At 44.6% G+C, this 15,517-nt stretch overlaps 1 protein-coding gene across 2 annotated transcripts in view; it reads left to right on the forward strand.

Annotated features, from left to right (window-relative positions):
* The window catches only part of LOC141747840 (vitellogenin-2-like), a 23,269-nt gene continuing 7,752 nt past the window's right edge, over positions 1-15,517 (forward strand). Inside the window, exons 1-26 of one of the 2 annotated variants that reach the window (XM_074598659.1) lie at positions 1-43; positions 407-427; positions 617-768; positions 2,573-2,824; positions 2,974-3,135; positions 3,289-3,437; positions 3,859-4,009; positions 4,119-4,276; positions 4,359-4,524; positions 5,019-5,144; positions 6,206-6,424; positions 6,838-7,055; positions 7,173-7,270; positions 7,693-7,817; positions 8,477-8,578; positions 9,181-9,300; positions 9,399-9,588; positions 9,896-9,989; positions 10,760-10,945; positions 11,147-11,291; positions 12,026-12,254; positions 12,343-12,518; positions 12,779-13,108; positions 13,473-13,520; positions 13,682-13,768; positions 15,295-15,507. In XM_074598659.1, the coding sequence (XP_074454760.1) occupies positions 4-43; positions 407-427; positions 617-768; positions 2,573-2,824; positions 2,974-3,135; positions 3,289-3,437; positions 3,859-4,009; positions 4,119-4,276; positions 4,359-4,524; positions 5,019-5,144; positions 6,206-6,424; positions 6,838-7,055; positions 7,173-7,270; positions 7,693-7,817; positions 8,477-8,578; positions 9,181-9,300; positions 9,399-9,588; positions 9,896-9,989; positions 10,760-10,945; positions 11,147-11,291; positions 12,026-12,254; positions 12,343-12,518; positions 12,779-13,108; positions 13,473-13,520; positions 13,682-13,768; positions 15,295-15,507 (3,957 nt within the window). In that variant the 5' untranslated portion in view covers positions 1-3. The remainder of the gene's footprint in view (positions 44-406; positions 428-616; positions 769-2,572; positions 2,825-2,973; positions 3,136-3,288; positions 3,438-3,858; positions 4,010-4,118; positions 4,277-4,358; positions 4,525-5,018; positions 5,145-6,205; positions 6,425-6,837; positions 7,056-7,172; positions 7,271-7,692; positions 7,818-8,476; positions 8,579-9,180; positions 9,301-9,398; positions 9,589-9,895; positions 9,990-10,759; positions 10,946-11,146; positions 11,292-12,025; positions 12,255-12,342; positions 12,519-12,778; positions 13,109-13,472; positions 13,521-13,681; positions 13,769-15,294; positions 15,508-15,517) is intronic. The other variant, XR_012588825.1, reaches the window with a different exon arrangement.

Here is a 15,517-nt window from a genome sequence, read left to right on the forward strand (position 1 = left end):
AGCATGAGGGGACTCATCCTGGCCCTGGTGCTCGCCCTCGTGGGTAAGTCGAAGCTTTACCAGCACCACTGAGCTGTGACGGCCACTGCGGTCCTGAGGGAATTGCATCTCCTTGGGGACTTTCAGGGATATTTACAGCTCAATTTGCTGAAGCCCTTTTACGACTTTGGCTGTAAACTATTAGATTTCTGTGCCTAAGCTTCGCAGCAGGGGGAACACTGAGCAAGCAGCAGCTAGCAAGCGGGGCTGGCACGGGCTTGGTGTCCCGGGGGTGTGGGGTGCACCCTGGGAGCCCGTTGCTGGTTGTTTGCCAACCATTAGCGCACTGAGTAAATGAATAATAAATGTAAAATGCCCACAGAGATGGGGGGCTTTCTCACGCATCCTTCTCTTTCCTCCCACACAGGGGGCCAGAAGCAGGACCTCGGTAAGTGCGCTCCATCCCCACCAAGCTGCTCTCGCGCTGCCCTCCCCCACAGCCATGCCTTCCCCACTGCTTGCACCTATTTTTTTGGCAGTAGCAGCCTCACCCTTCTTTGCTGGGGTGGTTCTTGTGAGTAACATCACAACAGTCATAGCAAAGGCGGTGTTTCTGTTATATTTTTTTTTTCAATAGAGCCTGTTTTCCATACCGGCAAGACCTACCTGTATGGCTACGAGAGCTTCATCCTGCACGGGCTGCCCGGCAGAGGCCTGGCGATGGCGGGGGTGAGGCTGACCTGCAAGCTGGAGATCAGCCGTGTGTCGCGCAGCGACCACCTTCTCCAGGTAAATCACCACGGGCATGGGAACCCACCCACCCGCCTGCATTACACAGCCACCGACGTTCAGTTCATACCTCCAGGGCTGGTAAAATAAACGACAAAAAAAAAAAATGCAGAGCTCACACACAAGCTTCCCGGTGCCGAGATGACGCCTGTAAGCCTAATGGCAGACCAGGCAGCTTCACTCAGGTAGTGATGATTTCCCCATCGTGGGCAGAGGTGCGGACACGGGCACTGAGCTCTGCACCCGTGCCGTGCTGGGGGGAGCCGAGGGCAGCGCTGGGGTGTCTGCAGCTGTAGCCAAACTGCTTTGGGTTACGGTAGTGACCTACAGAGAGCAGCGCTGGCTCCCTCTCAGCCCACACCTCTGCGGGAGGGAGCCAGAGCTGCTCCAGTTATAAAACTGCCTTAGGTTCATCATGCAGAAATACGGCAGGCAGATGCTTTAAAGAAATGTCCTTAAGATAGTTTTCACTAAGGCAACACTAAGCTTGAGTATGAAAATGAGAATTCGAGTATGAAAATGAGAATTCAAGTATGAAATGTCCATTTTTTTCAACCTGGTCCATAGCCTGAGAAAAGCTCAGCTCTTGAATTCAGATATGGGACATAAGAAAGTCCCATCTGCCTCCATTATCTTCCCTTTGATATTCTTCACATAGGCATTAATTCAAATGTGAAGAATGCTAATGGTAATGCCTGTGCTTAGCATAATGATACCAGATCTGGAAGCGAAAAGATTAAACCAAACAGCTTAAAACACTGGCATGGAATGAAAGACCACAAAAAAAGGGATCTAGGAGACACCACATGGGGAGAAAGCTGTAAGAGGGCACTTAGTGTGCATCCTAGGAGCTTACTTAATCTGTAATCCTGTGCAGGTATTACTGAAACAGTATGAAGGAATACTATTATCAAACTTTACACACTGCTGCAATGGCAGGCTCTGTGTAACCTCGCTAGAGCTGCTGTAACTTCAGCAATTGCAGACCGCAGTCTTGAGTAGGATTTAATTTGAGAAGACGTGACCAGAGGCAAGCCACCCTTGCAGCATTGATTATCAATGCCTAAAATAAAACAGAGCACTAAAACCACACCATTTCCCTCTACGCAGGAACGTGTACTTCTATGTACGAGGATGGGAGGTGTGCGTGTATGCCTATGTGACTAGATACATATACGCATGCAGGCACGCACTTCCCACTAGGTAGCAGTCAAGGACTTGTGTGCAAGCTTTACAGCTTGATAAACTCAAAATGATGACAGCTGCTTCCAAAGAAAGAGACGTCAGATCCTGCTGGGCCATCTCCCGTGCGAGGTCCCGCGGTCATCTCTGCTTCCCCATCGGCTGTGCCGCGGCTTTGGCGCTCTGGGATGTGCTGGACCCGGAGCAGCAGGACCAAAATAGTCCCCATGTGTTTAGGCAGGCAGCTTGAGCAATGGCTTGGCCGCCTTGCAGACTGACGGGAGATCTCACTGGGCATCTGTGGAAAACGGACGAGTATCCTTTCTGTACAGATTGCTGGCAGCCGGTGTTTCACTCACCCAGCAAGTTCCACCAGACCTGCTGAAGTTTTGAATGCCGCTTGCACAATCTCATTTTTTCTGGCAGAAATCCTTCATGGAAATTGCATTTTCAAGGATGCTTCCTAGGCCCAGCATAGGAGTCCAAGGAGGAAAATGGTTCCTGTGCTGTTGGACAAGTGGCTTGTGTCTGGCCATGGACTGGAAGTGCCCAGTTTCCCTGTTACTGCACTATTTCAAACTGATGGTGAACAGGATGCATGCTTTCCTAATTTTGTTCACAGATTCGATCACCAAAGCTGGAGGAATTCAATGGCTTCTGGCCCACGGACCCCTTCAGTCCATCTCCGAGACTCACAGACACCATTGCTGCATGCTTCAGCCAAGCCTTTAGGTTTGAATACACTGAGGGAAGGGTTGGAAGTATTTTTGCCCCTGAGGACTGTCCCATCCTGTGCACTAACCTCGTGAGAGGGATTCTGAACATGATGCAGATGACCATCAAAAAGTCACAGAATGTGTATGAACTACAGGAGGTTTGTTTTTTCCATTCTGATTTTACTTTTATTCTCATTTTACTGTTATATAGTAACTTGCCTGTACATATGCTTCCCAGGCCATTTTCTTTGACCTATTTATTGCTGTTTCAAGTGGAAAGTTCATTGTGTTTAATCAACACTCACAGGCTGGGATTGAAGGCATCTGCCAAACCAGATATGTTATCCAGGATGACAGCAAGAATAACCGTGCCACCATTTCCAAAAGCAAGGACCTGATGGACTGCCAGGAGAAAGCGGTGAAGAACATGGGAATGGCGTACATCCGCCCCTGCCCCACCTGCCCCCTGGTAGGAGCAGCACGGAGCCCTAATGCCACGCTTGGGTATAAGCTGCTGATAAACACTCGTGCACCACACTGATGCTAGGAGGGAGTTTGGCTCATCTGTGCTAATTAACTTTAACCCATTCGTATTTCTGAGTGGGTCTTTTTGCACTTCTAGAAAGCCAGAAACATTAAGGGCACGGTGATGTTCACTTACAAGATGAAGTATGATGACAGCGGGGCCTTGATGACGTCTGCTACATCCAAGCAGGTGTACCAGATCTCTCCCTTCAACGAACCCAACGGGGCAGCAGTCACAGAGGCAAGGTAGGCACCGTGCATGTCCTTAGCATAGCTGTGATTTTCACAGCCAGGAGGAGATGCCTAAAACATATTTACTGTTGATTTGTGAGTTAACAAGAAGCATCTGGCCTGTGGGCTGCAACGGGCCAAGGCACCATACACCCCTCAGGATGCTTGGTCAGGTCCCGTGTCCTGCTGTCTGGGGGTTTTGCTGAGGCACCTGAAAAATTTGTCCAACTTCTCAGAGACTTTGGCAAACTCTAACAAAAGCTCTTGCCAGTCCTGAAACATTTTCAGGTAATCCTGAGCCATGCATAGATGGAGAAGCGCACAATCCGTTTGTGGTCAATGCAAGGGTCCTCAGTCTGCTCCGACCGCTGTACGTGTCCTCCACACACACAACGTGGTTAAAGGCTACTGATGCATTTCCTTCTTTCCCTTGAAGACAAGAACTGTCTTTGGTCGACATTAAAAGGACTTCCATCAGTGCACCAAAAACTCAGCTGCAAAACCAGGGGAGTCTTCGTTATCACTTCGCAGGAGAGCTAGTCCAGATGCCAATTCCTCTAATACGGATTAAAAATCCAGATTTACAGGTATTAGAGGCTTGCTTTTCATACTCTTTCATTATTTATAAGGTTAACAGATTATCACATAATTGTTTTAGACGTGAATCCTTCCAACTGTCTGTTTTTTTCCCCACAGTTAACAGAAACACTGCGGCAATTGGTTCAGAATAACCAGGAAGGAGCCACTAAAGAAGCTTCAGCCAAGTTCTTACAAATGGTCCAGCTTTTTCGTATAGTGACCCTTGGCCAAATTGAGTCTTTGTGGGTGCAATTTGCCCATGAACTTCCCTACAGGTAACAGTATTGCCTTCAGCCAGGATTTCCGATCAGAGGCATACTGGGCGATGGGGATAATGAATCCTCCTCTCCCTGGCAGGCACTGGTTCCTGAGTGCCATCTGTGCTGCTGGAGCTACTGACACATTCAGATTCCTGAAGCAAAAAATTCATGATGAGAAGCTGAACATCTGGGAAGCAGCTGCAACTCTCCCTCTCGCCTTCCATTTTGTTACACCCAACAAACAAACCCTAGAAGTTGCCTCAGTGAGTACAGATCATTCTTCCTTCTATTTCCTTCTCACTCCTTTTTAAAGGTGAATTCACAGGATTGTAAGTGAAAGATGCAACATATTTCCTTCTAAATTTGTAAAATGCAAGGTATTAACAAAAAATGGGAAATGCTTTAGAAAATGTTTCCAAACACTTGTTGCCAAAATTTTTTAACGGCTTTGATATTTGATGTTAAACCCCACAAATCCTAAGAAAATTTCTATTGATTTATTTTTGACTAAATAAAAATAAAAAAAAATAGACAAACTTAAGAAAATAATATAATGTAACTAAAATCTAAGGCACATACTGTACAACTGGAGTGAGTCTATTTACTTTTTTGTAGCTGAATGACTAGCATTAGCTTTAACTTCTGAAAATATTCCGGAAAAATCCAAAGCAATTTTATCTATTTATTTCTCAAATGTAATTTTCACTAAATACCAGCTCTAATTACTAGAAACATTAAAGACTTCTTTCTTCTGCAGACTTTTCTGACCTGTCCCCAAATCCAGAAAGCATCAATGCATCGAATAATTGTTTACCTGGGATACGGTAGCATGGTAAATAAGTACTGTGCTCAGATTTCACTTTGTCCAAATGAACTTCTTCAGGTAGGTGACTCTCCTTTCTGATTCATAAGGGGTGAAGAAATTTGTAAAAATGCCTCTAATTTAGCTCTCACAATGCTGGCAATTAGGTAACTCGCTGTTTACAGGCTTCACTCTTAGCTGTGATTGCCTGCAAAATGGCAAAGAGAGAATGAAACACCGAGCTGATGCCTTTGAAAAATCTGGTCTTAACAGTTCAGAATTTCAAATTTAAGTGGCAGAAGCCCGTGGGGATAATGGATCCTGTAAACAACCTGAAACTGAGTTTAGGTATGACAAATTTAGAATTAAAGCAAAATAATTATGATTCTTCTCTCTACTTTTATATTAGGTAGAGTGTACTTAAAAAAGTCTATTAAAAGGGCACTAAAGTGTGAACATAAGCAAAGCTCTAGCTATGTCATAGGTTAGGGCTTACAAAGAGGGACTGCTACATAATTACATGTCACTGTCAGAAATATTCAGGACATCGTCCTGGGACTAGGCAGCTCTGGTCCTTTCTCAGAAGGACCACAGCACCGAGATGGCCTGCTGGTGTTTGACGTGTGCTTAAATCTTCCGAAAAAGAGCGAAACAAAGGCAAGCTGCCAGAAGGGTCCCCTCAGAATGGCAAAACTGTTTAAGTAAACTTCCTATCGCTCTAGGAAGTGAAAGACATGCAAGTGTAATCCCGCAGCTGTGCAGACCCTGGGGGCTGCAGGCTGGCAGGGCTGCTGGAGGTGCCCCAGGGAACCACCAAACCCAGCATCAGCTCGGGGCTGCTCTTCAACTTGAAACACACCCTCTGGCGCAGGCATCTCCCCAGGATTATCTCCTACGCTCGGGCTCAGGCACAATTTAAAATCAACTACCACACTGTGGAAGGAGAAAACCAAGTTTGCCTGTACGTTCCACGTTTGGCATCCTGATAACGATGGTGAGATTTTTCCTGGGAGAAAAATCTGAACAGTTTTGCTTGGGGCTCTGCACCAGTAGTTGTTCTGCTTGCTATGGCAACCTATATTTTTATGCATTATTACAAGATCGTTACCTGATAAGATTAACACAGTCTGCTCTGTTTTCAGCCACTCCACGACCTCGCTACTGAAGCCACCAGCAAAGGTGATGCCAAAGGCATGGCCTTGGCCCTGAAAGCCATTGGCAACGCAGGAGAGCCGGCCAGTATCAAACGCATCCTCAAGTTTTTGCCAACATTTTCCCTGGCTGCAGCTTCATTACCAAACAGAATTCATGTTGATGCTGTGTTGGCCTTGAGGAAAATTGCCAGAAAAGACCCGGCAAAAGTAACTGAAATTCTTATTTTAAAAATATCTTAGAGAGTATGATTTGGGTTGACGTAGTGGTTCAGGAATAATAAAGCCATCAAGTAACGTTAGCAACTCTGGGCAGATTTCTCAGTTACCGGTCTTCCTCTTTTCCACAGTACAAATTCCTGACATCACCCCGTCCCTGCTGATATCCTGGGAAAGCAGTTGCTTTAATTGCTGTAACACTGGGCCCATTACTAATGGCTGTTTCTTCCAGCCCTGTTCACTGTGCACCCAGCCATATCTTCATTTTCAGTGACAGGTCCCACGCTCAAGTCTCTGTTTTGTGTTTTGTTCTCCATTCAGTGCGGATCACACGTGCATGGTTTAGGAACCACTTCTTACTGAGAAGTTATGAGGTACTCACACGTTGTATCTTCCTCCTCTAGGTAAGGGAGATCTCCCTCCAGGTCTTTATGGACAACACACTTGCTCCTAACGTCCGAATGGTGGCTTGTGTTGTCCTCTTCGAAACTAAGCCTGCTCTTCCAACTGTAACAGCTATGGCCAGCTCGCTGCTGACGGAGCCCAGCTTACAAGTAGCCAGTTTCACATATTCACACATGAAGGCTTTGGCAGTAGGCAGGATCCCACAGCTCTATAATCTGTAAGTAGAGGAAGAAGTACATTTTTTAGTAGCAAATGGTGATTTTTTTTTCTTGCAGTTTTCTTAGAATTTGGTCAGTCTGCTATCTTCATATGACTTAAACTCTTTTTTACCCAGATCTGCTGCTTGCAACATTGCCATTAAACTACTGAGCCCCAGACTTGACAGGCTGAGCTATCGTTACAGCAAGGTCATTCATGTCGGCGATTACTCCTGTGAGTACCAGGTGCCCTGTTCACTGCTTCAGCTTACGTAGCCAAATGCCTCCATTTTGTTCCATGATTTTCATCCAAAATCCAATCACGGGCTATGAGTTTAGTGCACTCATGAAACAGAAAAAGCACAAGAGCCTTCTAAGATGCAAAAGACCCTGAGGGTGTTCTACTGCTTTATGGGTATCTGCTGGGGAAAGCAGAGCCTGCAGTTGGATTTAGGCCTCCTCCTTCAGTCACTGCGGTTGTATTGACTCTGCACTAGAACAAAGTTCTCCTCTTGAGGTTGCAAACTTGAGGACCAGTGGGACTGAATCCTGGCAGAACACCTTGTGATCTACTACAGCATGTACCTGAGGTGGCTTAGGTGCACCAGACACCTCGGAGACCCTAACCAAAATCTCTGCCTTTTATTCCTGTGATAGCTGAGTATCAGGCTGGTGCCATTTGGAGGGTCTATCTAATGAACAGTCCCAGCACCATGTTTCCATCCGATATAATCACAAAAGTAAGAGGATATTATGCAAATACTGCAACAGATATTATCGAGGTAAGTATTTCACTAAAACAGCCAGCTAGATCCGAGTCAGCTACAGATAGTATTACTTTCTAAGCCATTTTGATTATGATGTAGTGTTTAACTCCATCTCTGGCTGTGAGGGCAGATGTGGAAGAGAAAATTTAGGTAATTATTAGGATTTTACTTAGCCGCCCTCTTTTATTTGGGCTTCTTGACACATACCATCATCGATGAACATATTCAGTATAGGCATGAAAATCTGTGAGAGCAGAGGAAAGCTTACGCAGCAGAACATTCATCTGCCTACCTAAAGTTGCATGGCATCCAGGGTATTTTGCATAAGTACAGGGAAATAGCATCTGAAATTAAATTTCAGCCATCAGTGCAGCCGAGGCAGCATGAAGCTCCATGTAACAGCATGCAGGCTTCTTGGGCAAGCTTTGCAGCCTGGGATGAGCTCTGTGCTGCCCTAAAATTATCCCTGCTGACTAATTCAAAGCTGGCTCAGCACGTCCTCAGCATCTGCAGCCATAGCCTGCAGCCATCTGCCAGGTAGACACAGCCTTATAAGTGCAATGGCTTCACGAAGCACATATTTAGAGCAGCCTCAGTGAGTGTAATACTAGGTACAAAGGTTTTCCTGGGCTCTCTTGTACTTGGGCTGTGACACCTTACTCTGTTTCGGACAGGTGGCTCTCCGGTCACAAGGCCTAACCAAGCTTATCAGGAAGCAGAATATTCCCTTTGCCGAGTATGATACATACAAGACACTGAAGGAACTCGGTAAAACGGTATGTCTCTACGCACCCTTCTGACCTGTTTGTAATACACAGTTCCCGCCAGCGCCAGGGTTGCATCACCCACACGCCGAGCCGTCCCTTTGATGTTCCAGTGAGAAAGGAGTCAGTCATCCTGTTTGATCATGGAAAGATGTATTTACATTGTACTTACGCTGTCCACAGATGCTACCTTTTCATTCAATGTGTGTCAGCCCTTAATGTACGGTACAAAAGATGGTGAGGACGCTGATAGCCAAAATCAATGTGTTTTAAAGTGCATTTTAAAACACAGCAAGTGGTTGTACTTCTCTTTTAAAATGATTCTTGAATAAGATTTTTGTCTATGAGTCCTTAGGTGTCACCTACTACTTAGAGCAGCAGAAATTATCCAGTCCTCACCCCATCCCTTACGTGGGAGAATTCCCACTGAAGTCAGTTACACAACATAAGAAAGGCTGCATTGGTTCAGACCTGTGAGATGTCTGTTAATCTTTGGCTAAGGAACCATGGTTAGCACCCTTCAGATGAGATCTACTCTTTGCTGATACATTACAGTATTTGAAGTAACATTATCTGCTGCTTTTCTTTCTCCCCATCTCTCCTTAACACTGCAGCTTCTGGGATGGAAAGAACTGCCTCCTGAAGACGCTCTGATGTCTGCTTATGTCAAAGTATTGGGCCAAGAGATCGCCTTTACTGACATTGATAAAGATGCCATTCAGCAGACCATGACGGTACTGACACGCCTGTTGTCTTTTTGTCTGTGATGCTGAATGACCTCCCTTCCCCATCTCTTCTTACCTACTTGCCTAACCTATTTCTCTGTTTTCAGAGTTTAACTGGATCATCAAACTGGCAGCCAGTGGTGAAAAAAGTGGTGGAAGAGGTCCAGCGAGGCATTTCAGGTCAATGGACCCTGCCGGCGATGGTGGCCGAGCTGCGGCACATTGTCCCCACGGTGGTCGGTGTGCCGCTGGAGCTGAGTCTGTGCGGCGCCGCGCTGGCCCAGGCTGCAGCAGACGGTGAGCTTGGGATGTTCAATAATTGTGGGTCTGAAATTAAATCTCTCTATAATCTTGAAAAATACTCTTGTAATATGGAAACAGCAGTGTTCAGCTACCTCCAAAGGGTTTGAGAAGTAATTAGCATGCTTCACCTTGGACATATTTGTATAACGCTGGTTTGGAGTCGCCATCTTTAAATTATCACGTAAAGTATTTCAAAATGTAAAAGCACTGCCCATGTGTTAACTGCTATGCTTATTGAAAACACTTTATCTCCAGCATTTATTGTTTCTCTGTTCATACGACTCCTGTTTGTCTTTTGCAGTGGATATACAGATGTCACCACCATTACCTGACAACTTTAGACCTTCACAGTTGTTGGAAACCAACATGGATATTCATGCTGACATCAAGCCAAAGTAAAAATGACGTATATTTTCACATACATACACAAGCATTTATATTTATATTTGAAATAGATATGTGATTGTATGTTATTATCTAGGGATCTTACTTGTCCCAGACTTGGGACGGCTGTGCTAGTCCAGAGCAGTGAAGGTGTGAGAATGTAACACAATCACCCGATGCTTTATGACCCTGCAAACGTAGCAACGTGCACTGTATCCCACAGCATGCTGCGCTGTTCTGCCTTTGCCAAAAATGCTCACTTTTGTATCTGTTCAGTGACTAAAGGTAGTAAGCTGTGAAGATATATTTGCTTACATACGGAAAGGTTTTTACAAGTTCAACATAGAATTGCGTCACCACCAGGTGCAAGCTGGGGGGATTTGAGGAGGTAAAGGAAAGTGCTTCTGGATCCACAAAAGCAAATGGAACACTACTAATAACAGTAATAGTAATAATTATCATAATAATAGTGATAATATTAATAAACAACTAGACACAATCTGAAGGTAGAAGAGATTCTGGCATTAGCTTTTCCTCAAGCAATGTATCAGTGACAGAGCAGTGAGAGGGTCCACATCAGCTTTGTTTATCAGATAAATCCCTTCGCCTTTTCCAGTGGCACTTCAGCTTTTTTTTATCATGTTATATGATATATCTCTTTATCCATCATTAGTGCCTCTTACAATAAAAAGAACAGCATGAAAATGTAATTTTGCATTTCAAAGCTAAATATGTGCATATTAATCTGTAATTATGCATGTTTTTATTTCCACTCTTTCAGGGCACATTTTCATATGATTGCAATGATGGGGATTAATACACAATACTTTCAGAGTGGTCTTGAATTTCATGCAGAGTTGAGTGCCAACACTACAATGAAATTTGATGCCAGGATAAATATGAAAGAGAAAAATCTGAAGATTGAAATGCCTCCCTGCCATCAGGAGGTTGAGCTCGCAGCTGTGAGGTACAGAAGAGCTTGTTCCATTTTGCTTGTTACGTGTTACTGATTGGGAGCTCCCTGGTATAAAATCATGAACATACAATTCTTTGTTAGGCTCTGCCGTACCTTGGCAGCCACAAAAAGCTTAGTATTGTCTTTTTTGCACCAGCAAAGACAGGTAAGCAAAATCAGATGCTACTTGTGTGCCATTTATCACCTCCACAGGAGTGAAGTTTATGCTATTTCACGGAACATGGAAAAAGTAGATTCCGAAAAGAAATCCCAGCTTCTCCCCAACGGAGAAGTACCAAGTATCTCTGACCAGCCATTTCAGCCATCAGAAAGATCTTCGAGACCTGGCAGCTGGAAGGTAAGGTCTCACCATCTGTATTGCAGACAGGTAGAGAACAGACAGGTCCTCAGAGGGGCTGAGCACCTCCAACACAGCAGCTGGCTCACCAGATCACACACACAGAAACTGTGAGATTCAACAGGTGCCTGACATATCCCAAACCAAGCCTAACGTAAGTCCCAGTGCATTCAAGACATGATCATTCACAGTCTGCTCACTCTCATCATCTCATGCGGGTAGGGTTCCTTTGACAGCACGTCTTCCTACTTCTTTACAGCCACGGGGAGGGTGTGTGAAAGTCATATCCTTTGTACAATATCCCTTTTTTTTTTCCCAGCCAGAGCAATGTGGAAAACATGGCCCTTGGGCAGCATATAGCATATAGGAACTGCAGAAGCCTGTTCTCTTATGCTTCTTCAGCTTCTGAGGCTGGCCTGGGAAACAGGAGGGCTAGCAGCCCAAAACTGATGCAGAGAAATATCCCCTCCAAAGAGCCTGGCAGGTTCTCATTGGGAAGTGTGTTTGTGAAACACTGCCTGGGAAAGGCTGGGCAGGAGAGATGTCCTCTTCCACAGGGCACTTTGGAGGAAACTCCACTGCTTCCAGTGCTTGGATGTCTAATTTTAAGCAGTGCTTCCTTACTTAGGCAGGACTGTCATCATTCTCTTCACTAATAGGAGGAAAGATTTTTAGGAACTGTGACAATTTTTTGTGGAAAATATCTTTATTTGCCATATTTTTATTTAATGCAGCAAAGCAACATTCCTAGTGTGATATCCAAAGGATACCAGCATGGTTCAGAAGAGGCACATCACCACAGTGTAGGAGGAAGATCTTACGCCCGCATCTTCTGTAGAAAATTTGAGAGTTTGGGATGTTCTGCTTGTCTCAGCCTAAAGTCACAAAGTTCTGCTTTCTTAAGAAAAACCTTTCTGCACAAATTAGCTGGAGAACTTGAAGCCAAAATAGTTTTGAAGCCAGGTACAGTCATGACAACAAGCTTTTCTGTCAATCTCTGTGAATGCTGCTCAAGCAGCAGAACCCTGGAACATAAGTATCTTGACTTTAGTTCACACAGATGCTGATATTGACAAAATACAGCTGGAGATTCAGGCAGGATCCAAAGCAGCTTCCAAAATAATGGAGGTAGGAAGCTCAGGGTCCAAGGAAGAGGATGAGACATCTCTGTATAAGGACATACAAGCGAAACTGAAGAAGATTCTAGGCATTGAAAATGTATTCAAGGTAAGATACTTTGAGCACCGAAGAGGTAAATATTTCCCTATAAATGAAGGCACGGGTTTCCAGTGTGGAAAACTGACATGGGAAAACACGGATTTTGGCTGGGAGGAATGGGTCTAGGTGAGTTCTGGTGCAGCTTCTGCAGTGTGCGGGGCCAGGAAGTTGTATTTCCTTGAAAGCCTGTGGTGAGCAGCTTGCCTGACACCCACAGCAATGTTACAGAACAAGCTATAAATTCACAATGCTTTGAACTGTTTTTGGAGGTTGCAAATAAAACACGGCGCCGTACGAAACGGATTCACAGAGAAGAAAAGACTGCAGTTACAGACCTCCGGGCAGCGCACAGTGCAACCCCCTTCTCCAGCTCATCCTCTTCTTCCACTGCTTCCTCTGCTGATGGCAAAGAGCCTGGAAATGAACATAAGAAAGACGAAATACATGAGTCTGGGAAGAAGCGCGGCAGCAGCAGGAGCAGCAGTGGCAGGAGAAGCAGCAGCAGCTCTGCTAGCAGTAAAATCTGCAGCAGCAGCAGTGGAGAAGACCACTCTGGAGACAGGCACTGCAGGGGGAACAGTGAATATTCCAACCAACAGGTAATTCCCCTAGGTGGGACATTTTTATATTTCTTGTAGCGAATGTTTTTGTACATCGGGAAATTGTGCCCACAGAGCATGGGCCAAAGAAAGAGAAAACAGTCTCTAGAGGGTGGTTGTTTGCTGCGGGATGGATAAGGAAACTGCCTCGCAGAGCTTTTTCCCCTTTTTTAACCTCTCTGGTTCTCTGAAGCATTTCAGTTCAGAAGTTTCACATTTCAGAAGATTTCAGTCAAAAATGTTTAAAAGAATTAATTTTCTTTTGCGTTTTTTCCATACTCAATACTGAACTTTTTAATGCATTTGTCAAAAGTTAGTTCTTTGTCTTCTCTTAGATCTTCTTACATACTATCTCTTTTCACAGGCAAATCTACCTATTTACCGGTTTTGGTTCAAGCCAGCAGAAGAACAGGTACATTTATCGCTTATACTGTGAGCAGGGCCTACAACTGCCCTCACTAGCTTTGCTGCAACTACAGCTTAGTTCTCCGAGAATAAAAATATGAGAAAATAATTCTGCAACAACTTCCAATGGTAAACCACTTGCTTCAAGGTGATTCTCTGCTTTTGCAGGACCCAGGAAGGCAAGCCCTGAACAGCAGCATCAGCTCTTCCTATTCTTCAGCTAGTGATGAAGGCATCTCTGGAGCCATATCTCAGGTCAGCATCTTAATCTACAAGAAATAAAACCATTTACTTTGGATTTCCAGTTGTTGTATATTCCTATTCCGTATAACAGAATATGAAAAATATGGTGATTTAGCATAGTAGATAATATATAGAAGGAAAATGAATCGTTTCTTGTTTTATAAAGGTGAGCACATTGGATAGCCATTGAATGTTTTTTTAAGATTCACTCTATACTGTAATTAATGAAACTGGAATGTATTGCTGTATATGTTGAAATGTGTGTTACTCAGAACATAATTCACTATAAAAAGGAGAACTTTACAAATGCTGACCTGCTTGATCAGAAACTGGTTTCAGGTACATTTGTCATTGCGTAGCTCTCTGAAAAAGTTCAGGTCTTCACTGCCAAGTACTTCTGTTCATGTTAGCAGGACCATACAAGGCCTTTGAGAAGACCTTGATTTTGCAGTAAGGCTCCAGCTTTCAGAGCAATCCAGGTGTTTATTCAGGAATGACTGCATGGTACATAGTTAATGGTACCTGGTCCTTCTGTAAGAACTATTGTAAGAACTGATGGAACGTGAAGCAGCTTTCACCAAAGGAAAATTTCACACATTTCGGACAATGACCTACATGCCTACAAAACAGTAGACCTTACCTTGCCGGGGCAGCCCCTCTGCACCAGCAGCTCTCAGTTGTTAATGCAAGTAACTTGTGGAAAAAAGGCAACCAGATCTACCTTCTCTTTCACCTGTTTCCATGTAACTTGAATTCACTTCTCTTGTCCATCTTTTCACCACATTACTACTTCCCTGAACTCTTCCCAGTCTTCCCCAATGCTCTCACCACATACACCTTCTTCCTCAGCCACTGCCTTGCTCTTTCCCCATTTCCCCCTAAGCCCTCGCCAGCTCTGTCTCGCCTAATCCTTCTGTGGGTCTCTGTCACTCAGAACTGGCAGCACAGGGAGGACCCGCTGCCCCACGGCTCACCCCGCCTGCAGCTCTCCTCTGGCCAGGTGGAAACTCCTGTCCCACAGCTCAGGTAGGACAGTCACAGCCGGAGGAGATGCTGCTGCCGGCCACAAGGCTCTGACTCTGAACGGGACCTCGTGCAAGTACCACACTTTGGACTGCACTGAACAGATCCCTCTGTCAACACAAATTATCATGGTTTTAAACAGGTGGCTAAACGAATTTTATCAAAAAAACTATTAGCTAACCCAGAGATTGGTAAGATTGGTTCTTTATGCAGTAGGGTCCTACTCCGTACTTCCTTTTGTTACACTGAAATTACTTTACAAAAAATATTCCCAACACTACTGTTGTACTTTACTTACATAGGTCGCGACAGCTCTCCCTGAAAAGACTGTGGCAAAACTATAGATGAACTGAATAGATCGAGCGATGATCTATGATGCTGTCCCATACTTTACATAAAAAGACTTTTTGAATTAAACTTTTCCTTTGCAAATACCTTTTACCTGTCGTTTTAATATAGTAATTTTAACGCTTTGTTTATGTCTTTGGTCTCCATTTCCTCTCTACTGACTTAAGCCTAAATTCCTGGGAGACAGCAAGCCACCAGTACTGGCTGCAGTCCTTCATGCCATCCACAGAAACGAGCAGCCGACAGGATTACAGCTTGTACTGTACACGGACACACAACCCACGAGATCGAGGATACAGATGTTTGTTTCAAGCATCACAGGATCAAGTAGATGGAAACTCTGTGCTGATGCTTCAGTAATAAATTCCCATAAAGTATCCGTAAGTTTAA

The sequence above is a fragment of the Larus michahellis genome, chromosome 8 (genome assembly GCF_964199755.1).
Source record: "Larus michahellis chromosome 8, bLarMic1.1, whole genome shotgun sequence".
Taxonomy (NCBI): Eukaryota; Metazoa; Chordata; class Aves; order Charadriiformes; family Laridae; genus Larus; species Larus michahellis.